Source organism: Chiloscyllium punctatum, chromosome 25, assembly GCF_047496795.1.
Source record: "Chiloscyllium punctatum isolate Juve2018m chromosome 25, sChiPun1.3, whole genome shotgun sequence".
NCBI lineage: Eukaryota > Metazoa > Chordata > Chondrichthyes > Orectolobiformes > Hemiscylliidae > Chiloscyllium > Chiloscyllium punctatum.
In genome coordinates, this window is record NC_092763.1 from 32,039,431 (window position 1) to 32,064,323 (window position 24,893).

Sequence of the window (24,893 nt, forward strand, 5' to 3'; positions counted from 1 at the left end):
GCACATCTTTGGACTGTGGGAGGAAACCGGAGCACCCGGAGGAAACCCACGCAGACACGGGGAGAATGTGCAAACTCCACACAGTCCAAGGTGTGATTAGAGGCAGGAATTGAACCCGGGTCTCAGGCGCTGTGAGGCAGCAGTGCTAACCACTGTGCCGCCGTGCCGCCCACAAGACCAGAGTACTGTTGTACTTTAATTAAACTCTATCAAACTCTACCAATCTCTTCACAGGGATCTTCAGTCTTAACTCTCTAAGTGAACATTCTCAATTCAACACTAGCTCTCTATTTCTGACACATGGTTTCAAGAATTTGCTAACTTTATCCACAGGTTCCTGCCGATGTATTTGACCTGTTTGTCTGAAAAGATAGGTAATACCTGTTCAATAAGGCTGGGGCAGGCTGTTCCTGAGAATTTGAGGATCGGCTGATGTTTCACGATCTGCAGTCACCGATTTGGGGTTCCCCTCTCCTCTAGGGCTAGTTCTGGTCTTCTGGGTCTGATGATGCTCACCACAAGGTAGAAGATTCTCATTCTGGTCTTCAGACCATCTCACCACGGCTGTGTATCTGGAGATGCCTTTGAAGAAGGTGCAAAAAACAGAGTACTGGGATTTCAAGTTGCCTTTTTATCCATAACTTTGTGCCCTTCTTGAAGATTTTGTAATTTGTATCTAATACTAGCATGGAGCAGAGGCAGGAAGATCCAATGAGATGACTACTTTCCATATTTGGAGGTCACAGAACCTTTAACTGTCGAGTGCTATCCTTGTCACTCTATGTCTCTGGTCTCCCACTATACTTGAGTTCTTCCAAGTCTGTGTGATATGCTTCAAACAAAGCGGGTTCACAGGAATTGGGAACCACCGTTTATTCTGAAACAATGTGTCCATTAGTACCTATCCAGGCAGTTCCAGGTCTGTTTGGTCTCAACGGGAAGATGATTGTCCAAGGCCTAGCTGCATGAAAACAGTCTATTCCAGCTCTGCTAGTTGCAAGTTGCAGATTCCGGCTCGGTTTCCACATTCAAGTTTTTATCCATTCTCGTTAAAAAAAATTAATATTTCTGTTGCAATCCTGGAGGTCATGGGTCGCCTGACCACAATTATTTTTGCCTGACCTGTACTGAATCAGTTCCAGTTTTGTGGTCCATTGGATCTCCATTGTCCTCAGCTTGGCAGACATTTGAAAGTAGCTGACTGAACATCCTTGGACATTATTAGCTGGATATAATCATCTTTGTCACTACGAGTTACCCTACCCCTGGTTACCCTACCCCTTTCTCCCACAGTGACAAGTGCAGCTCATGGGGTTACACCAAGTGGGAGCTCTATGTTCTAGCTATGTCTGATGTTGACCAGTTGGAGACTGCTCGCATGAGAATTCCAGAACAGTGATGGTGTGGGCTGGTAAAAGAATAGGTTTACAATCCTGTACATCTTGAGTTCATAGAGCAAGGTCAAAGACTCCTAACCGCTACCTGCCAACATTGTAATGTAATGCTTATAGCAGTCACCAAACATACTTTTCAAGGATGCCTGAATATGTCTTAACACATTTGACTCCAGCACTACAGATACTCTCAGGTTCCTTACTTCCATGGGAGCATTGGTTGGATCACAAAGGAATGGAAACCCCTCTATACGAGAAGAATGATTCAAGATGGATAGGGAGAGCTCACTGTGGCCATGATAGGGAATGTCTGTCCACTATGAAGCAGAGACCCAGATGACGAAAGACACATCATCAGCTCACACCCTCCAGTTGCCCTGCTCAATGTCCTCCCATGTCGTTACCACATCCTGCTGGAGGTCCCATTACAACTGCTTCAACTAGCCTACTGGGTGCCCTCCCTCACTATCACCAACTCCTCTTTAATCCAGTCAACCAGACTGAATTATTCTTCTTTTAAAGTACAAGATAAGCATATAATTCCTGTCCAAACTCTAAACTGTGCCTACTCATACACTTTAAGTAGGAGTTTATATGGTACTCAGCAAGTCTTTTTTGAATCAAGAGTACATTGGTTCAGAAATATGATTGCATAGTTCTGAACCAAGTAGAAGAGATTTCTATTCCCCGATACTTAACTAGCAATTTTTAAAAAATATTAAACCATTCATTGACTAAGATGATACATTGTTGTCTCTTTCTCAGGCTCGCAGAAATGGAAAGTAAGAATTGTTCTTTCTTCAGTGGCAGCCTCTCACCTGATGAAAGTGTGTAAGTATTTGAAAATGACTTCTTTTTTGTTGCAAAGTAAATGAATGCATCAATAGAGAGGGCACGCATTAAAACACACATGCTACGTTAGCTCAATATTACTGCAGTTACTTTCTTGAGGCTTTTCCCTTGCCTGTTTTAGGCTCTGTAAATACAACGAAGCTTCAGGTCAATCCAAAACCAAAACCCTGCTCTGAAAACCCTGCCCACGTTTTGACAGCCAAGACAAAATCCAACACAGCAGTTGAGAAAATACACACTTCTAAAATAATCAACAGCATTCTCAATAAAGCAACCCTCAACATTCTAAAAAACAAGTCTGTCTATACTACCTCCCAATGTTAATGGATCCTTTAAAAGAATTCCAAGATCCAGACATGCATCTCTGCCATAAAAGTGTTCGTTTTTGTTTAGCCATACCCTATCTACATATGAGATTTCATTGAATTACATCCATTAGTTTTTGACATAAATTGTTTACAAACAGACTAGCAACCAAGGGTAAAAATATTGCCCTCACACACCTTCAGTGACAGCTATAAAAAAGAAGCTACATGAGGCAAAATCAATGCTAGTATTTGTAATATAACATCTATTAGATGATGATTATATTTCACCTTACACCACTTAAAGTAAGAAAAGAAGCACAATTGTTATGGACCAGATCAGACCTCCTCAATATATATTAAGAAGGCAGCCTAGACCCTTTTGTTTCTTATTTTAAAGGCAAATGTGAAGTGCTGTTTTCTAGATTTGATGTGACTGGTCAAACCATTCGACTTTAAGCAAAATACAATTTATTTAAACATTACAGTTAAAATACAAATAAAAGAAAGAGGAATTTAGAACAACTTAATTATTGGAAAACTTAACTGTATAATAGATACAGTACTTATCACTAATTAACTGTTCCAATATAGTAACATCTCATAAACATACCCTTTGGCAAAAAGGCAAATTTAACCACAGACTCTCACATGCAGTTCTCCAATTCAGCAAAAAAAATCAAGAGAAAATTCAGTGGAAGTAGCAGCTAGGAGGCATTCACTAAAGTTTCCAACTCTTGAGACCCCAAAGACTTTGCTTCAAATGAAACCTAAAAACTAAAAAATACTAGAAAGCCTTGTCTGTGAGAGCTGGCCACACCCATTCAAGCTGCTTCTATTGTCCCAACTTTTTTTAAAAAACTGCAACGTCTCACAAATTGTTTACATTCATAGAGACTGCTTGGAACCTCTGCCTTACAATCTCTCTTCAAAAAAAAGGACAAAATAACCTCTTAAAGTGACAGCATCATCACACTATTAACAAACACTTTAAAAGAAAGACTTGTATTTAGATAGCACCTTTTATATCTTCAGGAGCTCCTGGACCATTTCACAGTTATTGAAGTAACTTTTGAAATGTAGTCATTGTTTAATGCTTGAGAAATAAGAACAAGAAGCAGGAGTAAGCCATCCGGCCCTTCAAGACACAGCAATAACTTGTTTGCAATGAAGTCCTACAACAACAATATGATAATAACATCTTCACAGGCAGCGAAGGATAGATATTGATCTGGACACATATAGAGAATTATTCCCAGTGAAATTTCAGATATACAGATACCATGTGTTGGCCCAAATACAACACCAAGTTGCACAGGTGAAAAATCAGCAAAGATAGATGAGTATGAAAATTACGATTGTGATTAAAGTAGTAGGTTGTAATTCAATTGCAGGGTTGGCTCAAGGTTAACCTCCAGAGGTGCCCTACTCCAGCTGATAAACAAACAATAAATCATAGAAAACCAGAAAGGAATGTAATTTCATCCTAGTTTACTGATCTCAGTGGGACAGTGATGAGGTAAATACTCTTGGCCTCAGTGATACCAAATGATGCATTGAAAACAAATTGATCAGTATTCTTTTTCTGGATAAAAATCAGTGAATCCTGCTCATAATGTACACGAATGCTGGATTAACAGTCCAGCAATAATACTACTTGGCCATCTCCTCCCTGAACTTTAGTCCTAGTCAGCCATTTCCAGCTGTGTACCATTGTAAGCTACCAGACATTAACCCATGCACTCATACGTTAAGATGCATCCAAAATAACCCTAAACAAATTTATCAGAGTATTAGTTTCAGAGTATTTTAAATGAAAATAAACACAATTGATTAGTTCCCATGAGGTAGGTCTGTACAGAGTTAAAGACAACAATGTCATGTGATTGAAAAATTCACAGCAGGCTCTTTATGTACATGCAGAGATGATGAGCAGTTGGTGGTTCAATATTTCAGCCCAGGAACAGATCGAGACTCTCTTCAAAATCCAACCCACAATCCAAACCAGCTCTTGAGCGCACTGGACACCGAAGAGAAGACCGAACTGGAGGCCATTATTGGACATCTTGAGCATGAGAATCGGTATGAAAAACCCATCATATTTTTGATAATGGTAGACGGCCAAGGGACCATTGATACTCCAATAACAAGAACGTAATACCCCAGTGCAGTCATCATGTTGTCAAGTCTAAATTTCCAGTTGTGCTATTAAAGGTAGTTCCATAGCAGGACAGCAAATATGTTGTACATGCTGTGTTGCCAACTATGGCCACTTTGTGGTTGGGGTCAGCATCCTTTTTCCTTAACTGTGTCAAAGGTCCTACGTGGTTTACAGTAGTAGGGGAGTAGAGTAGTAGTGAGTTTTAATAAGAAGAGCCTCTTGCCTTAAACAAGATGCAATTTATTCTATGATAGCATCAGGTACAAGTTACATTGGTAAGATAAATATTGTTATGTAGACCGTTGGCGGACCCAGGATAACAGGATTGTCCTCTTCGAGATCCTAAGATGTTTTGCCTTTCTCCACCCAAGTCTTATGATATCATCAGACTGGGTTGAGCTTACTGCAGTCTCAAATATTAGCCCTTTCAGAACCATTACATTGTACAACAAATTGTACAATGGATTAGACACTATCTGGTCATTTTTGGAACCTGGGCCTCAATCTGACCCAAACTATTTAAATAAAAATCTTATTTTTATTTTCCACTACAAAGATTCTGATGGAAATGAACTTTGAACAGACTGAACTCACTTATGAGTGGGTGCAGGCTTGAAACACAAAATTAACCATGATCTAACCCACGTTGCTTAAATTCAGTCTTATTCACAGGCCAGAAGATGAAATATCTACATCATAGCTGAACATGACAGGAATCCTTAAGGCAGCTTTATCATGAACTTGTGCCCTCAATTTTAAGGTTCTTAGGAAACACAGTGAAATTAATTTCTTCCTTGGTATGCAGCCCTCTAACCTTGGCGACCAAAATATTTCCTCCTCTAACAATTAGAGAAACATAAATGTTTGTCAGTGGTATTCTCTGTCTGAGAGAAGATGCTGCATTGGTCAAAGGACCAAGTACTTCTTGCAATCAGCCCACAGCTAGCTGCCTGTAAGATTAGTGAATTGTGACTATGTAAACTCTGGTGCCTTGTTTCATTCCCCATCCATCACGGAACAATAGAACTAGAGGATTCAAAGAAACATCAAATGCAAAGTTTGTTGTCATTACATTTTTTAAAAATAATTTCTCCAAGGCTCTTGCAGGAAGAGTACAGACGATTGAAATGGCAACATGAAGAGGCAGCAATATCTTCGTCTGTAAAAGAGGAATCCCCAAGCTCGCCTCTCAGCCCCAGAGACACAGAGCTTCTTGCTGAGGCGCGATTGCTCCGACAGCACAAGACTCGGCTGGAGACCAGGATGCAAATCTTGGAAGACCATAACAAACAGCTTGAGTCACAACTCAAGAGACTCCGGGAGTTATTACTACAGGTGAGAGAATACCAATTTGAAATAGGTGGGAAATGTCATGGTGATCATCAACCAATACAACTAGAGGGTCAGATCCATTATTCCAATGGACATTTTTCAACAAATTAATTGTCTTGTAAACATTGTGACTGCTTTGAAAGACATTCAGATATGCGCAGCACCAAACAATTGTTTAATTAACAGGCAATTTCTCAGCATCTGAAACTCTATGACTATCTAATTCGTCCTTTAGAATTTCTCAATATATAGCAATATGACCTTAATCCTCAGTGAGAGCATTGAAATCTGTGTCTGGCTGATTTTGGCTTCTAGAGAAATGAGGACTACAGATGCTGGAGATCAGAGTCAAAAAGTGTGTTGCTGGAAAAGCACAGCTGATCAGGCAGCGTCCAAGGAGGAGGAGAGTTGACGGTTTGAACATTAGCCCTTCATCAGGAATGAAGACACTCCTGCTCCTCGGATGCTGCCTGACTGGCTGTGTGTTTCCAGCACCACACTTTCTGAGTTAGGCTTTATCTGGATTTGTGAAGGGGTTTCTGGCACATGTTCAGGAGAGTTTGAATGTACAATTCAAAATTGCCTGTAGTTTGCAGAAAATAAAACAAGAAATTGTAAACTTCATTTTTTTATCATCCAGTTATTCACAGTGACTGAATAAACCTTTCCATATTCATTTAGATTGATTTAGTTCATAGACTCCCAGGGCAGGATTTTCATGGCCTCCTTCGGGATGAAAGATAAACAAGCAGGAAAACAAAATGGGTGCAATTTTCTTCTCCCTGGAGTTGAGGAGAAGGGGAAATAATTCAGCAGAAACAGAAATTATTGAAGAAACTCAGCAGGTCTGCTAGCATCTGTGGAGAGAAAACAGAATTAACGTTTCAAGTTCAGTGACCCTTATATTTCTGATCTCCATCATCCAGAGTTTGTTCGTTACTTCTGTTCAGTAAATAATTAGGCAAGTTGACTTTGGAGAGATAGTTGCTTCCTTTTGCCATGTCACCAATGAAATGTTGGGTGCGAAGGACCACTGGGAACTTTGTAAGATTGCCAGCAATTCGGAATATTAAATAGTCAATTAATGGCTACTTAAGTGTCTCACGTTTTTACTGCTCTGATTTCCTGCCTTCCTGACATCCAAAGAAAGTGTCTATTTTCCTGATGGGAGTAACCAGGGCAACCTGCTTGCTGGGATGGGCCAGGTACCTTCCATTTGCTCAATCTGTGTATAATAAAAGGTCCAGTATGGTCAAGAGGAGGTATTCTGAAAGCCTTGCCTTAGCCTAGAGGACACTAGTCTCCCTAAATCCCCACCAAGTAAGGAGCAGAAGGAGAAAACAGAGCTTCTGACTGTTGGATTCCCTGAAGGGTAGACTATGCCTTTGAGACCCAAAAGCTTCTGGCCTCAGATTGGTCAGCTCTCAATCATCTGATTCATGCACAAAACATTCTCAGCAGTGGAGATGACATGTCTGTTGACACCTAAGACACCCATCCCTACAATTACCCTCAAACAGGGCAACTCACAGGCACTGAGTTCACAAATTATAATTAATATGGTGTAAATAGTTATTATTGCAACTCATTTCACAGTGAAGAATTTGAGATTATCAACTCCTTTTGGACTGCCCTCTTATGTCTCTGGCAGCTGAAAACTTTCGCTGTGACTAAAAGAGGCATCTCATGGTAATTAGTGCCATTTGGAAATTGTTTTCTTTGGTTACTGCTTGCTACTTACATTCAAACATGAAAACAAGTTACTGTTAGAGGATGAAGGCAAACAGTGGCAATTTCACTACTTAACATAAATTGTAGCTTCATTAGTGTAACATTTAAAAGGAGACTTCTTCTCTTCCCAATATCTACATAACTTGAAAAGTCCATGTGATTGGACCAAGACATTTATGGTTTTCCTAATACTTACTCCAACATTTAGAACCAATCACACAATGATTCTGTCTCCTTGATCAGTTATCTCCTTCCTAATTTATATCAGAGAATCAACTTTAATGTTTAGTGTTCTCCTCAGCAAGAGTGTGAGAGAATGCAATATTATTCTACTTTAGCCATGCTACATGTTCACATCAAACTCTCCCAGGCAAAGGACACTGTGTGTTGGTGCACAGTGAAACTGGAGACATCCTAAAGTTACCTTTGTGCTTATCTATCTAAAGAAAGCAGTTGCATGGCCAGTTTAGCTCTTGTGGTATGAGTCAAGAGGTGTAATTCAAGATCAAAGCATTGGAGAGTGGCATAAGTGGGGACACTAATAACAATCCTTAACTTCAATGCATTACACCAGCTCCATCAATTAGGTGAAAAATTGCAGGGGAAAAAGCAGGAAACTGCCTCAAAATCATGAGTGTGTGTTGCAATTAAGGTGGAGTCAAATTTCAAAAATATGAACCATTTAAGAATTGCAGATAAAGCAAAATAATGTGTTTACTCAGCTCTGATACTTAATGGTGACTGAGACATCAGATGACTCTCCAAGCAGTCACAGGAGCACATAATTAGTTCAACTTCTAATGAGAGGTCATCAGCTTAAAATGTAACTCATTTTCACTATCCACGGATGCTATCAGACCTGTTGAATTTTTCATGCATTTTCTGTTTTCATATCAGATGGCCACCAGCAATAGAGAACTCACTGTGTATTTTTGGAATGTTTTGTGTAATTAATATCTTCTCAGGGGTATGCTGAGGACACAACCTATGCCTGGCAATAGCAGGAAGGCCAGATATATGATGCTATCATTGATGTTTCATTGTGCACCAATTCCCTTGCATTATTTTCTCTAGGCAGGTTTTTCAATCATTGAACCAAGCATGACAATCAGACAAAATTAATTTCCCATAATCCTGGTGACTAGGTACAGGATAACTTGTCCAATTGTGTGGTTAGGGTTAGGGTTAGGGTTAATTTCCCATACTCCTGGTGACTAGGCACAGGATAATTACATTCTTGTGAATTGTGCATTTCATTTGAAACAATGCATGTAGATTTTGAAAGTTATTTCACTGAGTTTCATTACTGCTACTACAGCTAACAATGTTTTTCATGGAATATTTTGTCATTTCTGTTCTGTGTTTAGCAAGGGGACAGTGGGGTTGGGGGATAGGGGGGTGAAGAGGGAGGGTAGGGGGGGTGGGTTGGATAATAGATGATGTACTTGTGTAGAATTTCAAATCAATCATGCCAGTAACTGTAGTCACCATAAATACATTTTAAGGTTAACAACATAGTTGTCTGATTCATATGTTGTAATACCACTAAAATACTTTCAGAAATTAAAAATCACTGTCTCCAATCTTCAAAACTTTTGCGCAATAATATTTTAAATTGTTTTATAATAAGCAAAGGAAATGTAGGGGAATGGGTCTGGGTGGGTTGCTCTTCGGAGGGTCAGTGTGGACTTGTTGGGCTGAAGGGCCTGTTTCCACACTGTAAGTAATCTAATCTAAAACTTTTAATAACTTGTCCATTTGTGCAGTTGAGGAGTCTACTACCAACTTCTAGCTTCCATCCAAACACATACATTATTCAATTTTTTGAAGTTTATCCTCTGGTTTCTCCTAAAGTCTAAAGTATAATCTTAAACCCACTTATTCATCCTACATTCACATTACTTACACTAATTAGTTCCTCCTCAAGACCTCAAATGCCCCTCATTTATGCCATTCTCCTCAGGTTTGCCATAACACAATTATTAACCCTTGATTTTCCTCATCTTCCTAATATTTTCCATTATAGTTGTTTCTTGTACTAAGGGCCTTGCTCCTGAAAACATTGTCATCAAATTTCGTTGCCATTCCAAAATTATGCCTTAGTGCCCTCAGTGGACTATTCCGTACATAGATTAGGAGAGAGGTCATGTCCAATACTTATTTTGTTCAACCTTTCTTACCTATTCATTGTCAAAACAACCTGTCAGCTGCTCTCTAAATCTAACCCATCAAGGATAGGCATCTCCCAGTGGTACTGCTGAATAGCACAACTCCAGATGTGACACATCACAGATCTGATCAAAGCAGCAAGACTGAGTGTTTTAAAACTTCAGTTCTATTATCATAGAGATGTGAGCCTGGAACCATGCTGGCCACTCTTATCGCTATTTCAGTTCAATCTGAACATGAATGATCAAACAGCAAAAGGAAAATATTGTAGACATTAGAAATTTGAAATTAATAAAGCAAGTGCTCGGAATACTGAGCAGATCTGGCAGGATCAGTGGAGGAACAGAGAGAAAGAAAGTTAGCTTCAAAGACCTTCCAAACTGTTCAGAAACCTCTGAAGTGGGTTTCTGAGCTTGAATAGTAACACTGTTTATGTCTTTACAGATGCTGCCAGACCTGCTGAGTATTTCTAACATTTTCTGTATTTTTTAAATTGCTAAGCAGATGGGTCCAGCAGTAATATGTTAGCACAAGCCTGAGATGTATCATTTAGACCAGGTTATGGAGTATTAAGAGGCAGTTTGCTAACATTACTCTTGTTGCAGGTTTTACAACTACTTTTTTGAATCCTCAGCCCATTGCACAGGAAGCCACCAGGATTTGAAACAAAAGCTTAGAAGATGAAAAGTAGTGTTTGGGTATCATTCCTAGACTTTGTTTTCTCTTTGTTGTTGATTTAACTCATTATCACTTCTACTGTCTCTCCCATCATGGAGTTAAAAAGTCATATCAACGGAATGAGCATTTAAAAGACCTTGATAATTAGTGTCCTGTGGTAAATTAAGACACCAGGGCTTGTACAGGATATTCCAATTGTACAATTCTGTATGTGTCGCTGTATTGTTTGCTGCCCTCTAGTGGGGCTTTGATTTGCTGCATGTTAATACAATGCAAATGATTCCCTCTACTTTCTCCCATCCATGTCTGACCCCACAGTTCCATATGAATCTCTCCAATTTGGTTTCCATCCTTACCACAGCATCCAAATAATCCGAACTAAAGTCAGAAATAACATCCTCTGTGCCCTGTGGTGCACTATCCAAGCTCAATCTTTATCACCTTTTACACAGTCATCCATGTTGTTCCACCTCAATATTTTGCCTCTGTTATCCAGTTCATAGGAATATTTTTGCTTGGTTACACACTTACTTATCTGACTAGAAATAAATAACCTCCTAAAATAGATTGTTTTCCTCTCTCTGGTACCACTGCCTTCAAATTCATGATAGCCATTATGTGGAGGTGCATGTGTTGGACTGGGGTGGCCAAAGTTAAAAGTCACACAGCACCAGGTTATAGGTCTAACCTTATATAGAAGTACTCCTTTGTCAGGTAGTAACCTGATGAAGCAGCAGTGCCCTGAAAGCTTGTACTTCCAATAAACCTGTTGGATAATAACCTGATGTTGTGTGATGTTTAACTTCAAATTCATACCCTTGGTAGTCTCCAGTTCCTTGATGTGCTGATTCTAATAACACAATCCATGGATGTTGATAACATCCAGCTGTATCAATCCATTACTTTTCCCAGTAACTAGCTTTGAATCAACCATCATTGTCTAGTTAAACACTGGGAAAACTGAAGGCATTATCTTTGGCTCTCACCATAAATTCCAGACCCTAATCGCCCTGTTCCATTTTAGTCTCTGGTCACTTTATCGAGCTTAACCTTTTTTTATAATGCATTCCTGGGACATGGGCATTGCTAGCTGGCAACCATTTATTACCTGTCCCTATCTGCCTTTAAGCTGAGTGACTTGCTAGGCCATTTCAGAAGGCAGAGTCAAAAAGTGGGGTGCTGGAAAAGCACAGCCGATCAGGTAGTATCCGAGGAGCAGAATTGACGTTTCGATCATAAGCTCTTCATCAAGAATGAGTTAGGCTTGAAAATCGATTCTCCCGCTCTTCGGATGCTGCCTGACTGGTTGTGCTTTTCCCGCACCACAGTCTTCGACTCTGATCTTCAGCATCTGCAGTGCTCACTTTCTCCCATTTCAGAAAGCAGTTGAGAGTATTTTCTTTTATTGGATTAAAATTTCACCATCTGCTGTGGCAGAATTTGAACCAGGTTTGCAGAACATTAGCTGAGTTTCTGGATTCAATAGTTGACTAGAATCACCAGTGCCACGGACCTTGCCTTCCCCAACGTCTGATCATATCCTGGGCATCCTAGTTTGAGCCTAAGTTACAATTCCATAGCCTGATCTCTTCTAACGCCATAATGTTTTCTGCTTCCATACAACCTTTTGCTTTTGAAACCTTCATTCCCAGAATCAATTATTGCAATGGTCTCCTACCCAACTTCAGCATAAGCTCAGACTGCTAGGAGACGAAGGATAGCATACTGACGCCTAGTCTAAATTCACTTAAAAGCTTTTATCTTCAGAGACACACAATAAAACTATCCCTTGTTTTAGCTGCTCCTACATACTTGATCACAAGGCTTTCCCAATTATTGCCCACCACCTGAGTACAAACAACATTCATTTAACAATCTCATCTTTTGAAGTTTAACATAACCTCTGGAGCAGGTGGGACTTGTACCCAGGTCTCTTGGTTCAGGGTTAGGGACACTACCACAGCACCAAAATAGGCCCCCTTTAACAACCTTGTATCTTCCACTTTGTATAGACTTCAACTGTTCCAAAACACTGCTGTCTATATCTTATCCTGAAGCAAGTCCCACTCACCTATCACCCCATAACATTAGACAGCTTCCACAACTTATAACACATTGAATAAATGTTAATATGGTTAGATTATTTTCTTAGTAAAAATTGACTAATATCATGAGTAAAATAATTAATGTAATTTCATAGCAACATATTAGGCATTTGTATATTAATATTGTCAATTATTTCAGGGCTTATGTATAATAAGCCAAAGATGTGCCGGTCAGGTGAATTGGCCATGCTAAATTGCCCATAGTGTTAGGTAAGGGGTAGATGTAGGGGTATGGGTGGGTTGCGCTTCGGCGGGGCGGTGTGGACTTGTTGGGCCGAAGGGCCTGTTTCCACACTGTAAGTAATCTAATCTAATCTAATCTAATCTAATTGTTTATATGGTGACATATTGTAGCTCAGCGACTCTGGCTTGGAGTGGCAACATGAACTTTGGTGTTTGCACATTGTAATCTGCAGCTATGGTAATGATGGTAGAATCTATAACTTTCTTTCTATCACACAGCTGGCCAGGAATTTCTCCCACTCTCACCACCTGCCTTTAGCATGTGTTGGAAGGATTGGCAGTTTCATACTCAAATTGTTGAGCCAGGTTACAAACACACCCTGATCAGGGTGTTCTGGATTGGGACTTGAAACTGGAGCTTCTTGCACAGAGGCAGGGACACTATCCACAATGTCACAATACTTAACTGCTTGTATGCCGAGTCTACTTTTTCAATTCATAAAAATGTTCTAGTCTTCAGTTCGGCAACTTTGATGTTACTTGGGTCTGGCAGGGTGCTGGTAGTTCTGAGTCAACTCAGAACCCATTTGTAGATGGACTTCTCTTTAAACTATATCTTTTCATTTTTTATTACTCTTATATCATCAAATGGCCCCAGATTATGGCAACAAATCAAATTGTATTTTATTTTATTTCACTGTAAAATGCACGACAATAAATCATTCATTCATTTGTTCGAATGTCATTCAATGAAGGGAGTCTGCAGACGTTCTTGTGAGTTTTTCAGATGCTCCCACTACCCCTTTTGGTAAAAATACAACTCTCCCCTCAACACAGTCCAAGCACTAAGCCATCAGAACTTTTCTAACTGTGTTCCTCTTATCAACTCACAGCCACAGCAAGACTCTGAGAAAAATGGATCTACAGCCTCTTCTGCTTCCTCATCTTCCCATCACTCTGACAGCAACCAGCAAGAAAAACATGACAGAAGCAGCCCGGAATCTGAGAAAGCAGGTTTGTGAGGAGAGACACTATTGTGTGGGAAAGAGTGATTAGATGAGAACACCATGCTACCACATGATAGCAATGTTAATAAGAATGAAGGAATTACTTTTGGTTTTGTTATTTCATCTCTCAGCTTCCTGTTCCAAGCCCTATTCTTACTGAAAGTTCAGAATAGATGAGTTCCATATTAAACCATTGTAAGGAATGTGATTCAAGCACATTAAACATTCATTCTCTGATATTTTGAATAACAATAATTTCTAATCTTACAATCTTGTTATATTAAAAAATTGGAGGCCTGTGACCAGTGGAGTGCCACAAGGATCGGTGCTGGGTCCACTACTTTTTGTCATTTACACAAATGATTTGGATGCGAGCATAAGAGGTACAGTTAGTAAGTTTGCAGATGACACCAAAGTCGGAGGGGTAGTGGACAGCGAAGAGGGTTACCTCAGATTACAACAGGATCTGGACCAGATGGGCCAATGGGCTGAGAAGTGGCAGATGGAGTTTAATTCAGATAAATGCGAGGTGCTGCATTTTGGGAAAGCAAATCTTAGCAAGACTTATACACTTAATGGTAAGGTCCTAGGGAGTGTTGCTGAACAAAGAGTGCAGGTTCATAGCTCCTTGAAATTGGAGTCACAGGTGGATAGGATAGTGAAGAAGGCGTTTGGTATACTTTCCTTTATTGGTCAGAGTATTGAGTACAGGAGTTGGAATGTCATGTTGCGGCTGTACTGGACATTGGTTAGGCCACTGTTGGAATATTGCGTGCAATTCTGGTCACTTTCTTATCGGAAAGATGTTGTGAAACTTGAAAGGGTTCAGAAAAGATTTACAAGGATGTTGCCTGGGTTGGACGATTTGAGCTATAGGGAGAGGCTGAACAGGCTGGGGCTGTTTTCCCTGGAGTGTTGGAGGCTGAGGGGTGACCTTATAGAGGTTTACAAAATTATGAGGGGCATGGATAGGATAAATAGACAGTCTTTTCCCTGGGGTCGGGGAGTCCAGAACTCGAGGGCATAGGTTTAGGGTGAGAGGGGAAAGATACAAAAGAGACCTAAGGGGCAACCTTTTCACGCAGAGGGTGGTTCGTGTATGAAATGAGCTGCCAGAGGATGTGGTGGAGGCTGGTACAATTGCAACATTTAAGAGGCATTTGGATGGGTATATGAATAGGAAGGGTTTGGAGGGATATGGGCCGGGTGCTGGCAGGTGGGACTGGATTGGGTTGAGATATCTGGTCGGCATGGATGAGTTGGACCGAAGGGTCTGTTTCCATGCTGTACATCTATGACTCTATGACTCTATAAAAGACATAAATGGAAAAATAACAAGTAAAGCATCATTTAGGAGAGATGATGGTATTGTAGCAATGTTGCTGTATGAGTAATCCAGGTGACCCCAAGTTAATACCCTGGAGACAGGAGTTCAAACTCCAATACAGTAGCTGGTGGCATTTACATTCAATTTACAGATTTGAAATAAAAAGATCTCAGTCATCATGATCATGGCAGTTATTAACAATTGTTGTACTAGTTTACTTATGTCCTTTAGGGTACGATCTTATGTCTTTAAGGAAAGGACCATCCTTATCTAGTCTGGCTTCTGTGTGACTCCAGACCAACAACATTGTTATTGATTCATAACTGTCTTCTGAAATAAACGAAGAAGCCATTCAGTTCAAGGGCAATTAAGGATAAGCAATAAATCTTAGTTTTGCCAGCAACATCCACATTGTATGGAAATAGATTTTTAAAATTCTAATTAAGTGAAAATGTTTGTTTGAATATCATAGGAACAGGAGTAACATTCAACTCCTTGATCTCACTAAGATCATAACTGATCCATATTTCAACTCTGTTTTATCCTCTTTCTCTCTCTATCCTTTGATATCCTTGCCAAGAAAAAAAAATCAATTAATTTCAAGTCTGAACACTTTTGTTTGAGCCAGAAGCAATGTTTAGGAGCAAGAATTCCTGATATCCCCTTTCTTTTGTGCTGACTAATTGCATTTCTGAACTCAAAATATGTCTCCCTATTCTGGGTCTTTCCCATCAGAAAAAATAGTCTATCTTGGCCTACCTGACCAAAGCCCTTTAGCATTTTAAAGACTTCAACTAGATCACTCCTCAGCCTTATAAATTCAAGGGTATACTGACTAGGTTTGTGTAACCTACCCTTACTATTTGATCCCTTTAAGTTGTGATATCATTCTGGTGCATCTGGGCTGTTCCTCCACCAAGGCCAATATATCTTCCCTGAGGTTTAATGTCCAGAACGTAACTGAGTGTTTCAAATGGAACCTAACCAAAGTTCTGTACAACTTAAACATCAATCTTTGTTCTTCAATTCCTTCAAGATAAGAGCCAACATTTTTTATGCTATTTTGGCTGTTTTTTGTGTACCTGTGCACCTGGATACCCAAAAGTCCTATGCTTCTCCATCCCTTGTAGTGCTTCACCATTGAGAAGATATTCTATTTTTCCCTTCTCAGATCCAAGATGGATAATCTCACAGTTCCCCATACTGAATTCCACATGTTACACTAAATCTGATTGTGGTCCTTTTGAAATTCCTGTTCCTGCCTACATTGATAATGCTGGAAATGCAGCTCCTTTTAAGCTCCAGAATTAATTATGAGTAGATGATGTTCAATGGACTTTACTTTTCAGACCTAGGCTTTTGAGGGATATCATTATACGATTGTAAAGTCCTGGCTCTGAACCAGAAATCCTGAGTTCAAAGTCCTGGCTATTCCAGAGGTAATAACATCCCTGAACAGGTTGATTAGAAAATATAAAAGAGCTGGATTTTTTGTCAGTGGTGAGATTAATGTCTAGAGAAGGAGAGGATCCAAAGGGAAAATTGGAGGCTGGTACTTGTGTACACTATAGATTTATAATAAATCCTTTATAAATGTCTTAAAGCTTTTTGCTGCCTAATTCAGCATATGGATACCAGTCCATTAAACATAGCAGCAGAGAATTAGCCTCAATCTCTTCAAGTGGAAAGACAAGAAAAGTGGAGGTTAAACCTTGTTTCTGCAGAAGCAAACTCCCAGTGGATTTTCAAGGTGAAATGTTTAGGTTGTGCTGCAGGATCATGAACTATGATTATCCGCCAGTGTCTTTGGAACTGGGGTCATACAAGCAGTGGAAGAATGGGGTGGAGATATGGACTCAGGTCACTGCTTTCACCAAGAAAAAGTAAGGTCTGGTTTTATGGTTTTGGCATTTCCTCACTAGCAAGGAGCAAAACTAGAAGCAAAATACTTCTGGGTCTGGGTGGAACTGACTTGGATACTGAAGAGGGATTGCAGATTCTAATATGATGTATTAGCTAGGAATCTGAAGACAAAGGTCAGAATGTCTATCTGTTACAATTTATAAATGCAGTGACCAGGATTAACATATTCACAGTGATAAACAATAAGACAAACTATAATGAAAAGTAATGGAAAGGTGGATCAGTCTAGGCCTTAGGTCACTAGCAAACCTCATATCAGATAAAGGAGGTGAATGTTTGAATGATGTGTTTTTGGACGTCTTTGAGAATGTAAATGTTATATTAAGGCATACAACTACAGGAAGTCAGTTCAGTAATGGCATGTGCAACAGAAATTGTACCATAATTGATTTGTACTAAATATTAGCTGATCAGCAAAAATGTAAATTACAAATAGCACTGGCATGGGCAGTTCATGCAAAATGTTTCTTACGGTTGGTTGGGGTGAGTTGCCAGTTAATAAACAGTCAGAAAGGTGATAATCATAATAACTCTCCACCACTAGAAGGAAGAACAATCAGCTCTATATTTTAGCACCATCTAAACACATTACACTCTGGCAGAAAAGTGACCATTCAGGCTGAGGCATCAAAAAGGCTTAAGTGAGTGTGGAAGCATCGCATTGGACCATCCTCTAGAGATGTCAGATGTGGTGACATGGCTTACTATAAGAAAGACACAGGGAATGAAAAGGGCCAGGAAAAGTTATTAGGTACCAGAACCAACATCTCTTGGTATTTACCTCCAAGCTGAATTGTTCCTTATACCCTCACTCCTTGTCTCCTACCTCCCAACTTTTTACTGACCCATGTCTCAAGATCACCTCAAATTCTAAGCACTTGCATTTTGTTTCCAATTTTCTTAAATACCTTTTGACAGTCAATGTGGACACCATTCTTAAATGCTCCTTTATTCATCATCAATGACTCCTCAGAAAAATTCAAGTAGATTTGAAAGCAGGCATAAAACAATTAGATTTGAACATTTATCTAAGGTTTATTATTTCAGTACTGTACTTGTTTTGGTCATATAAAGATGTATATTAGGGTTGATTTTAACAAATATGAGAAGAAGATGTGCCCATTCTTGCTGACACAAGACCACTGCCATTTAAGGACTGGATGTCATTTTCATATCACAGTTCTCCAGTTTGAGGGGGGGTGGGACAATGCTTAGCACCCACACTCAGACAGGCAACAGAGTCTGAGAAGGTACAAGGAAATGTTTGAGGCAGCTTCAGACAAGCTGGAAATTTGTTCTTGACTCTACAAAAATGCAATATTATTATTTTCCATGCCATCTTGCAAGCAGTCTCCAGCCATTTTCTAAACCTAGCTTTCTCAGTCAATCCAATTCCTATTGCCCAGAATTATCCTAATTGTAGATTAGGACAGACCTGACATTACATTTTGTTTCATCCTCCAAGTCTATATGACTTCAATGGAGAAAGTGATCAGTCTTAATCAGTGTCTACCTAATTTCTTCATAGATGTGTCAGAGAGTGCTGGTATATCCCAAGATATGGTGCTGCACATAGAGGATGTAATGGAACAACTTAGAAACTCATTTCCTTCTTCCCCCAGAGGTAAGTCCTTCAACTCTGCTTGAGAATGTAAAGTGAATGCAGGACACGCATTAAATTTGTGACTGAGGAGCTTGCCAGATTGCTGTCTCATGAGTGATTAAGTTATTCAAACCTGAGAAATGTTAAATTTAATCATCAGTATATGATAGCAAGGCAATATTCAGGAACCACAGCGGGTTTCAAAGTTACTGGGTTAGTGTGGGCAGAAATCTGTGATGCCTTGCCATACTTGCTGTTGTGTAAACGTCTCTGGTAGAAAACATCTGTAGCTGTCAGGTGTGGATGAAGTCAGGCTTTTTTGTGATGGCTAAACATCTGAATAGCCTTCCAACCTCTTGAAAGTAATAGATCCTCCATGTGGAACTGGACTCTGGGTACACCGATAAATATGCTCCTGAATTTTAACTCCAGGTGGTAATGCGAAGACTCCCACACTGCTCCAGGAATTAAGCTTACCTTGGCTGTATTAGCTTGCAGCTGGCTTCCCAACCATTCAGAGGAAAAAAATAGAAGCAGGGGATTTTGGAACAATATGAGGCCATTTGGCCCTTCGGGCCTGTTTCACCATTCTCTAACATCATGGCTGATCTAATTGTGACATAAACTCCACCTTCCTGTCCTCCACCTGTAGCCCTTGACTCTTTCATTTATCAAATATCTGATAAACATATATTAAATGACCCAGTCTCGACTTCTGTCTGGAGAGGAGAATGTCGCAGACAAACAATCCCCTGAAATAAAATTTAAGAATGAGGTGTCTTTTGTTTAAGATAAAGATGAGGGGAAATTAGTGTCCCACATTTCTGGTCTCTCACACAAGCATCCATTTTATCAAGTTTTTTTTCAGGATTGCAAGTGTTTTAGTCAGATCACCTTTTTTTTTCTAAACTCCAATGGGAAAAGATCCAGGCTATCCAACCTTTCCTCAATCCTTCATTCCAGAAATGATTTGAGTGAAGCATCTCTGTAACTACATCTAATACAGTGAAATCCTTTTTCAAAAGAGATCAAAACTATACATGAATGTAGTCTCATCAAAGTCCCATATAGCTACAGTATAACTTCCTTGCTTTTATATTCCACTCCTCTTACAATTAACACCATTATTTGTCCTTCCTTGCTGTACCTTCATGGATCTTTGTTTGTGAATGATGTACTAGGACATCCAGATCCCTCTGTACCTCAGGGTTCTTCAATCTCTCTCTATTTCAATAATATGCTACTTTTCTATTCCTCCAGCCAAATTATACAGGTTTTCCCACATTTTTCAATTTTCCCACATTGAACTCAGCCAAATCCCACTCACTCAATGTTTTCATATCCCTTTGAAAACTTTTAGTTTCATTTCGACAACTTACTTTCCTACCCATCATGGTTTCATTGGCAAATTTAGCTCCTAGACGTCCAACCCTTCAACCGTGTACGGATTGTAAATGGTTAAGACTCTAACAAGGGTAAACCCAGAAGCTGCTGACTAACAAAAGAAGGGTGGTGGTCCATCTTACATCCACTTTTAAAGAGGGAGCACAATGCTTTGGGCTGGTATCCTTTTCTCCTATTTAATTTATTTCAATTAATATACTCTCTCACTGTTTAAATGGAAGTGATTTTTCGATTTCGCGTTTCACTCAGTTTATTACCTTCCAGGTCTCTATTATCTCTCAGACAAACCTCTTCAAAGCCGAACAAAATCCAAGTGATTCTTAAATGGATACACTGTTGTTATAGTGGCACTGCTATTTCCTCTCACCACCCCTTTGATGCTCACATTCTTCTCCCAGTATGTTCATGCTGACACTTCTCACCCATTTCAGTTTCTGCTTGTACTTACCACATTGTTTGTACTTACCCTCAGTTTGCACTTACACCTCTACTCCTCAATGTTCAATTCTCATGGCTTCCTTCACTCTTCCCATCCTCTCAGTTCTCTCTAATATCTCATTTCAACCTCTTCCCCCTACAAGAATTGCCACAATCAGCTGCACTTCACCTTTGGACAGAGGAAACAGCACTCATTTTCACTGTTCCATGAGCTTCAAAAGAGGCTTCAATGCCCGGACCCCTTACTGATTTTAGAAGTCTTGGATTTGTTTGTTCAATTTTTCCCATTGTGTTAATGTTTGATGCTTGTTGTCACACCATGGTCTATGAGAGATTTCCCAACGCATCTCTTGTCTCTAATATTAAGCCCTGGTTTGTCAGTGCAGTTTATCTGCTCCATCTGCCTATTAAATTTATCTCTGGCATGTGTGAGTGCTTGCTCATTGCTATTTGATCATTAATATGTGTACTGGGCACCAGTAACTTTTGCTCCAAGTCTTTCTGCGTTTGTAATAGCCTGCATGCCCTGAATTTTCATGAGGTTTCTCCAATATCCTACTGTTTCTTCAGTTAGTGACTGCAGAGCTTCCAGATAAATGATTCTTAAAGAAGAGAAAGCAAGAGTACCACAATTGTTCAGGTTAGGTTTGCTATTATTTTTGTGTTTTTCTGGGTTTTTTTCAGGTGAACCTTCTGGTAACTATGGAAAGGCACATGAGTAATGGAAGACATCTGAATTAGTCCCCTTGCTGGAACCAGCTCACCTCCATTGATGGTCAGGCTTGGAAGCATAACCCCCTTACAGCATTAGATTCTGTGGGTGCATAAAGGAAATACAGAGATTCAATGGGACCTCAGTTATTCAGTGAACCCATATCTTTGGGATTCCGCTGTTCAACAGTTAGTTAACCATTGCAACAAGTGCATCCAAATCTGAAGCAACCAAAGCAGAGAAACTTGTTTCTTTTAATTAGCTGAGTCTCCAAAAAGCTACTTACAGTTTGAATATAAATGTGCTTTCTTGGTAACTATTGCTGTTCAGATATTGTTTCACTAAATAAAAGTTAGAAATTGTTGAGCTTAAAATACATTGGAGAAATTTATGGGGCAAGAGGATAGGAGTTGTGAACATGGGTAATTGAGATCTTTACATCTGCAAGAAGTGATGGGAATACAGCCCCAGAACCTTGGATGAAGACAGGTAAGGTTGCATTTCTTTTGAAGACTGAACAAGCTCACTCTGGAAAGGCAAACACTGCCACAAGTGCCATGCATAAAGTTGCACCTTGCTGGTGGTGGGGGATGATCTTTCTTAAATGTCCTGTTTGCAGAATTGGCATATGCTTTAGAGCTTCAGAAACCATATGATGTCATGCTTATGAACTTCTGCCTGTGTCACCATTTGTATCAATAGTTATAATTTCCAACTTGACATAATAAGGGTTGAGGATTTCCATGTCTCTTTTAACAGCATTGTTGATTTGGAGCTTGGGTACCCCACTGGTCTCTTGGCATTAACTACCTCCCTGTATAGTATATCCCAGGGGATGTGACCAAACCAGTGAAGCTTTCTTTGCTTGATTAGTTCTAGCATGCATGACGTGTTTGCCCCAGAATGGGTTGCTTCATTGGTGACTGTTTGATGTCAAGAAAGTGTTATACACACCAAAGTTGGAAGCTGTTGAGTCTTTGTTACTTGGTGAGTCAAAGTTATCCAGGTTTTGCTAACATACAACAATGAGCAGAGGATACAGACCTTGTATATATTTATCTTGGTTCTGGAGTCAATTTATTGTTTTCCCATGCCTGTTTTGTTTCTTGGCAAAGTTGGTGGTTGCCTTGTCAATGTGTGTGTTAAACTCCTCATTAATAGACAGGCTGTCTCTCACAGTAGTTCAAAGGTAATAGAATTTATTTACTTCTTGCATTAGTATATTGTTGAGTCTGATGTGAGTGAATAGTATGGCTGTTGATATGGGCAAATTAGATGCCATTGTCCAGAGATTGTGATTTACAATTTGCTGTGCGAACAACAAATTATCATAGTTTCCATATTGGAGTTTGAGATTGGTGTTTCCTAGTGTTTATGGAATTAGAAAAACTTTCTAATTTGCTATGTACAGTTTGGGATTTGATTGAAAAATGTCATAGTTTTATAGAGGTGGTACAGGGCTTAAAGATGTGCAAAGCAGTAGGAGTCCAATATCTGCTGCATGATGTTTGCTGCGTGGAACCCTTTCTAAGTTTGTGAACATAAGAATGATTGATGTAGATTCTAAATCAAAAATAGGCTTGCTGAGGAGAAATTTCATATTGGATAAATCAGCATACATCAAGTTATAAAGGATTCACATAATGTTGTGAATTTGGTATAATGGACACAAATATTTATGAGAACTGATTTTCAAGGTATACAATCAAAGACAAACCAAAAATATGTAATACCTATACATTAAAATGGCTTTCACAATATAGTGCAGAATTCTAGTGTCCATTGATAATTTTTTAAAAATTCATTCATGGGATGAGGGTTTCACTGTCTAGGCCAGCATTTATTGACCATCCCTAATTGCCTTAAGGGCAGTTAAGATCAATCACATTGCTGTGGGTCTGGAAGCACATGTAGGCTAAAGTGCATTAGAAAGGGCATGACTAAAAAGACATTTCTAGAACTTTTGTACCTAGTCAGAAAGAATAGATATTCTTAATATATGGGAATTAAGTATTTCTTTAAATTTTGAAAATGAGAATGTGTCTTCAGGATGTTGCAAGATTGAAGATTAGGAGGTGTTTTTCTAAATGTTGTGTATCAGAAAATTACAAGTTACCTGTACAATGGGTAGGATACTCACTAAATTAGAGAGTGCTCTTGGGATTTTGCAACATAGAAAGGTATACTTTAGGCAATTAAGAATTGAAATTAGATGTTTCTTTCTGCTTGTTGTAAAACTGAACATAAAAATGTGTAATGTGTTGTGAAACTGAAGGTTAGAAAGAATGTTGGAAGGAAATATAGGAAGTGACATGCTGTGAATTGAAGACTAACAGGTAGGGTTAGTGCAGGTCAGTGAATAAGTTAATGTCTTTGAAATGGGTGGCAGAGATGAAGAGTTGTCTGTGGTATTGTAAATTTAGAAATTGTCTTTGAGATTTTGCAGACTGCAAAGTTGATGGACAAAAACTAGGTAATACTTTAAGGATGTGAGGCAATCAGAAGACATTGTTACAGAACTGAAAGCTTGAAGGTGATTTTGAAATGCATTACTGAAGATTTGAATTGTGAAAATGGGTATCAGAAGATGTCTTTAGTTCATTGCAACACAATACTAAAATAAATTGTGATAGTTGTGAAGTTGAATACGAGAAGATTTCTTTGCAATTTCATGAAATAGAAGGTCACAATGGAGACTAAAAATTGAAGGTTTATTTTCTGCAATGTTACACAGTTAAAGATTGGAGGGTATCGATGTGGGATGTTGCAGGGCATGAATGATTGGAAGGTGATTAAGCATGATTGAACCATGCAAAATTCTTGGGGAAATTGCCAGGGTACACAAGGCTGGTTTTCCTAGAGGCAGAGCCTAGGACAAGAAGGTATAACTCAGAAGAAATCATCACTCTTTTAATGCAAGGAGAGGAGAAATTCATTCTCTTGGAATGCTTTACAAAGAGGGTTGTAGTGGCTGGGTCATTAAGTATATTCAGAGCTGAGGTAGACTTCTAATCAGTAAAGCAATCAAGGGTTATAGGGAAAAGGCAGGAAAGTAGAGTTGAGAATGATCCGATCAGCCAGGTTCTCATTGAATTGCAGGGCAGATGTAGTGGATTGATTGGCCTACTTCTGCTCCTATATCTTATAGTTTTATGGAGAAAGTGAGAACTGCAGATGCTGGAGAGTCAAAGTCAAAAAGTGTGGCACTGGAAAAGCACAGGTCAGGCAGCATCTGAGGAGCAGGGGAGTTGACGTCTCACGCCTAAGCCCTTCATTATTCCTGATGAAGAACTTATGCCCGAAACATTGGCTGTCCTGCTCCTCAGATGCTGCCTGACCTGCTATACTTTTCCAATGCTACACTTTTCAACAGTTACAGTTTTAAGGACACCAGATTGGAGATGAGATGGTGCTTCGAGAATGTTGCAAGATGAAAAATTAGCAATTGTAGTTAGAAGATTATGAGACTGAAAATTAAAAAATGTCTTTGCTAGTTGTAAAACTGAGGATTGAGACATGCTTTGGGGATTTCACTAGATCGAAGGTGGCATGGTGGTTCAGTGGTTAGC

The 24,893-nt window shown here is 39.4% G+C and overlaps 1 protein-coding gene across 6 annotated transcripts in view; it reads left to right on the forward strand.

Moving 5' to 3' along the window:
- The window catches only part of drp2 (dystrophin related protein 2), a 394,171-nt gene extending 369,607 nt beyond the window's left edge, over nucleotides 1–24,564 (forward strand). For all 6 annotated transcript variants that reach the window (XM_072594927.1, XM_072594931.1, XM_072594928.1 and 3 more), the window contains 6 exons: nucleotides 2,160–2,225; nucleotides 4,475–4,633; nucleotides 5,810–6,047; nucleotides 13,804–13,924; nucleotides 18,696–18,791; nucleotides 21,297–24,564. In XM_072594927.1, the coding sequence (XP_072451028.1) occupies nucleotides 2,160–2,225; nucleotides 4,475–4,633; nucleotides 5,810–6,047; nucleotides 13,804–13,924; nucleotides 18,696–18,791; nucleotides 21,297–21,334 (718 nt within the window). In that variant the 3' untranslated portion in view covers nucleotides 21,335–24,564. The remainder of the gene's footprint in view (nucleotides 1–2,159; nucleotides 2,226–4,474; nucleotides 4,634–5,809; nucleotides 6,048–13,803; nucleotides 13,925–18,695; nucleotides 18,792–21,296) is intronic.
- Nucleotides 24,565–24,893: the final 329 nt, after the last annotated feature.